Source organism: Corythoichthys intestinalis, chromosome 5 (genome assembly GCF_030265065.1).
Source record: "Corythoichthys intestinalis isolate RoL2023-P3 chromosome 5, ASM3026506v1, whole genome shotgun sequence".
Taxonomy (NCBI): Eukaryota; Metazoa; Chordata; class Actinopteri; order Syngnathiformes; family Syngnathidae; genus Corythoichthys; species Corythoichthys intestinalis.
In genome coordinates, this window is record NC_080399.1 from 24,212,268 (window position 1) to 24,217,110 (window position 4,843).

At 40.9% G+C, this 4,843-nt stretch overlaps 1 protein-coding gene across 1 annotated transcript; it reads left to right on the forward strand.

Moving 5' to 3' along the window:
* The first annotated feature begins 644 nt into the window (after window positions 1-644).
* LOC130916121 (uncharacterized) lies at window positions 645-4,414 on the forward strand. The gene is made up of 8 exons (XM_057836574.1): window positions 645-1,987; window positions 2,071-2,255; window positions 2,351-2,448; window positions 2,522-2,682; window positions 2,756-2,948; window positions 3,098-3,236; window positions 3,316-3,391; window positions 3,477-4,414. The coding sequence occupies exons 1-8, from the start codon at window positions 664-666 to the stop codon at window positions 3,560-3,562; spliced, it is 2,262 nt and encodes a 753-aa protein (XP_057692557.1). The 5' UTR covers window positions 645-663; the 3' UTR covers window positions 3,563-4,414.
* The last annotated feature ends 429 nt before the right edge of the window (window positions 4,415-4,843 follow it).

The window sequence follows — 4,843 nt, forward strand, 5'->3', positions numbered from 1 at the left end:
ATAACACTCAGACGTTGGCTTGGCATTGTCTTGCTTAAATCAGTAGTGAGTGCCTGAAAAGGACATTATTTGCTTAAATGGTTGGCAGCATATGTTATTCCAAAACCTGTATGTGCCTTTCAGCATGAACAATTCCTTTCCGGAAGTAGGCAGAAATTTCTTATGAGCTTGAGGCACAATGTAGGTCCAGTGCAATTACGGGTAGAGCTTAATTAAGTGTGAATACGGCAAATTGTAGAAAATTGTATTCCAGGTAAAGGATTGACATGCCCCTTTGCCTGTCATCAAAACCTTGAACTGCTTAGTGCTTGCTGGTAAAAGATAAAGCTTAAACTCTGTATTTGTATTCAGTATTCTGTTCCAGCTAAATATTTGGTTTCAAAACACAGCCTAAGGTTACAAAGGCCTTCGAAAAGTTTGAGTGACCTAAATGTCAAGCTGCACTTTAATCACAGGAGCTGCACAACAAGAATCATTACTCACCATGTGAAACACACCAAGAAAATTGTACATTGACATTGGAGAGAAAAGCAGTCTCGATTGGTGGGAATTTTTAATAAGCTAGGTGGTGCTTTACAGACATCCAGTCAAGTCAAATATAAAAGGTTGCACTCATAGTTATGTTACATTTGGAAACTCTCTGGATAAAACTTATTTGAAACCATGATCAAACACTGGAGTGCTACCTCATTGTTGGCACTTGTACTGCTTTGCTGTTTCACTGGGACAAAGGTTGAAGCAAGGAAGAAGTCTTCCGGACGGCATAGGGATCTTCCAGATCCACCCTACGATCACCCTTATGACCCACAACATCCGCCAGATCAAGAACAGAAGAATCCTTCAAACCCTGAACCACCTTATCCCCCTGACCAAGTCTTTCCACCTTATGTAACTGTTCCTCCTCCAAACTCTCAAAACCCAAATGTTCCACTACCATGGCCATTTCCTCCATCTTCTCCATCGCAAAAATCTCAACCACCAAAAAAGACATTATTTGGAGATGACCAGAATCCACTTGTGGCAGGAGCCTTTTTACGAGTTCTCCAATCTGACCAACCCAACCCAAAGTTTACACAAAACCCACCAAGGAGATATTTTTCATCCTCACATCACAATGTGGACTCGACATCAGACCACGAAGTGCATTATCCCATGAATTATCACTCTGTCTTCTACCCTCCTCCAGGGTCAAATCCACCAAACTCGAAACCAATAAGGATTCATCAAAGGGAACCATATACATACTACGATGATTTGCACATGTTGCTGCGTGCTCCACATGCGGGTCAAGATCATCAGCTACTCAGTGATTCTTCATCCCCTACAAAACCTGTGAACCAACCGCCTTCATTTCCTGGAATACCTGTGCCCCCAGTATATCATTTAGCCCGTCATCCTTCACACCACAAAAAAGATGAGGACCAGTCAACGAGGAATCCTTCATTATCCAGACCACCTGTTGTCTCTGTTCATCACCAAACCAATAATCCTCCCTTCAACCAATTACCTCCACCACCCAAGTACCCACCAAAGCACCCACCAAAGGATCATACAAACGATGGCAATCCAGCGGGATCCATCCACAAACAGAGAATTCCTTTATTATCCTTAAACAATTGGTTCATAGATCCAACTAGAAAACATGTAGACCAAGAACATCAGCATCCTATCCATCAACAACAGTCAGTGCCCGGCGATTCAGCATCCCCTCGACTGAATATGGGCCTTTATTATTTTAATACGAAAGGAAAAAGTGTGGAACCTCGAGGATTTGCAGATAATCAATATTCCCAGATACATCAGGAACAGCACCCTGAGAAAAAGACGTCAGTCCCTTATAAACCCAGTGTGAAACAGCCCAACCTTCAGACATGTGACGTCCCGGATTTCCAAAGAATTCCATGTGGAAGTTCTGACATTTCTGCCTCTGCATGTGAAGCCATTAGCTGCTGCTACAGAAGTCACCAGTGCTACTTTGGGAAAAGTGGTGCGTTATTGTTCCAACTATGCACAAATTATATTTTAACATGTCATGACTGCTAAAGCTCATTTGATCTCATGTTTTTCTAGTGACTGTCCAGTGCACCAGGGATGCTCAGTTCATTGTGGTAGTGGCCAGAGATGCCACTCTACCCAACATAGACATAGAGACTATCTCACTGTTGGCGGATGGTCCAGGCTGCACACAGGTTGACTCCAATTCCGCTTTTTCCATCTTCCAGTTTCCTGTGACTGCATGTGGATCTGTTGTCATGGTTAGACCTTTATTATTCAAGCCTACAAAAATAAGTTTGAAACAAAATAAAACATACAATACATGTGTGTATTCTTCCCACAATGTCTGTTGCAGGAGGATGGTGACAAAATAATCTATGAGAATAGGATGACCTCCTCATATGAAGTTGCAGTGGGGCCTCTGGGGGTCATTACCAGGGACAGCAGCTATGAGTAAGGGGTTATTTTACACTACTCACTAAAGGTCTTTCATATTTGGCTTTGATTGCAACTTTTGTCTTTTCAGTTTACTCTTCCAGTGTAGATACTCAGTCACGTCTGTTGAGACTGTGGTTACAGAAATTATACCATTACAGGATCCTCCTTTATCTGTTGCTGCTCTGGGTCCCATTCATGTCCAGCTAAGGTTGGGGAATGGACAATGCCATACAAAGGGTTGTAATGAAGGTATGTGCACACAATTTATGCTACTTTATTTGTCTGGGGACAGAATACAATAAGCATATTTCTTTACTCGCAGTGCAAGTGGCCTATAGCTCCTATTATTCAGATGGAGACTATCCTGTGAGCAAGATCTTGAGGGACAACGTTTTCGTGGAGGTTCGGCTCACGGACAGGACTGATCCAAATCTAGCACTGACCCTGAGTCGCTGTTGGACCACCACAAGTGCCAGTCCTCACAGTGTGCCTCAGTGGGACATTCTGATCAATGGGTAACAGAAAAAGGCATTTTCATATTGTAACAATGCATACATTATTAACGAAAGTGCACACTGTGGTAACTGACCATTCCATTGTTTTGTTTTGTTTTTTGTATCCACACTGCATAAACTCTTGAGGTTATCAACATTTGTCCGTGCAGGTGTCCAAACATTGATGATCGCTACATATCTCACCTGGTTCCTGTTGTTGGGGTGGACTTCCCAAGTCACTACAGGCGCTTCATTTTCAAAATGCTTACCTTCGTAGATCCAAATTCACTAATACCCCAGAGTGAACATGTAATGCACAGATCCACACAGAAAACTGCCGCCACAATTATGCCTTCACAACCTGCCTAACATGGTTTTCTTTTTCCAGGTGTACATTCACTGTAGCACATCTGTATGCAATGCAGCCTCAGGCCATTCCTGTGAGCCTGTATGCTACAGAAAAAGTAAGTATTCACCTATTGCAAAATTGCTTTAGCATGTGCGGTACATTTTCTATTCTCAACCATATTTGGATGCCTGTTTTTGCAGAGAGAGATGTGATGTCTACAGAACAAACAAAGGTGCCATCTAGGATTGTGGTCTCAGCTGGACCTCTGGTTATGAACATACCTTGAACAGCAAACTGCAGGGATCATGTTTTGCCAGACCCTTATTTTTATAGCATTTGGAAGTTGACCAACGTTAAGTGAACCTCTAAGTTTAAAATTATAATGACTGCCATTCAACTCAAGGGAACAAAGACTGTCGGCTGTCCAAATTGCTTTGTCTTAAAAATTGTATTCGGTATGACAGCATTATTTACTTTTTTTTTTATTTTTTGTGGATTTCTAATTTCAACCACAAAACAATTACATTTTTAAAAGCCTACATTTTAATTGCTTTGCAACAGAATGTGCTAATCAATATCTTTACATCTAAAAAAACAGAAGCCTGTTTTATGCATTTTTTTACACTGTACAGGTGGTAATCGTAAAACATTATGTATTATAGTAATAGTTTTGAAATAAGGTGAAAAAAGGGGGGAAATAATGTGATAGTTCCTCTTTAAAAGTAGAAGAATACAGTGTTCGTTAAACTTTTAAATACATTTCCCGTTTCAATAACGATACAACCACATTCACTGTCTATATAAGGGCTGCGAGGAATAGATGACAGGATTCTCTGTCAAGGTATACCGTAGGCATTTGCCATCTTGAACGCATCTTGAGTGGAAAAACGTTCAACTCGGGAGTGCTGTCACTGCAACGTTGCACAGGAATAAACAAAAAATGCCAAGCTGCTTCCTGGTAGGTTGCTGAGCAACCATCTCTTAACTCATTGCCCGTCATTGCCGACGATGGATGTCCTGCCAGCCCTCTCAGTCAGACTAGATTGAATCTCTATCACCGTTTAGGGCTGCCAGTCAGTTAACACAGGCATGATTGCACTGGACCACCATCGCCTCTGCACCCTGGCCTGAACCCTCCTTATATTACAAAAATCTTATAACAGACCACATAAAAATAAAATCTCAATAAATTAAAAAAAAAAAAAAAAAAGATGACCTTGTCTAAATTTACACCATAATTGACCTAAATGTGTGAAATACAGTGGGGCAAATAAGTATTTAGTCAATCACTAATTGTGCAAGTTCTCCTGCTTGAAAATATTAGAGAGGCCTGTAACTGTCAACATGCATAAACCTCAATCATGAGAGACAGAATGTGGGGGGGGGAAATCACATTGTTTGATTTTTTTAAAGAATTTATTCGCAAATTATGGTGGAAAAAAAGTATTTAGTCAATAGCAAAAGTTCATCTCAATACTTTGTTATGTACCCTTTGTTGGCAATAACGGAGGCCAAACGTTTTCTGTAACTCTTCACAAGCTTTTCACACACTGTTGCTGGTATTTTG

Coding starts and splice junctions, on each gene's coding strand:
- LOC130916121 (XM_057836574.1), top strand. CDS start 664: ATGATCAAACACTGGAGTGCTACCTCATTGTTGGCACTTGTACTGCTT. Junction 1,988..2,070: donor GTGCTACTTTGGGAAAAGTG/GTGCGTTATTGT, acceptor ATGTTTTTCTAG/TGACTGTCCAGTGCACCAGG. Junction 2,949..3,097: donor TGGGACATTCTGATCAATGG/GTAACAGAAAAA, acceptor TTGTCCGTGCAG/GTGTCCAAACATTGATGATC.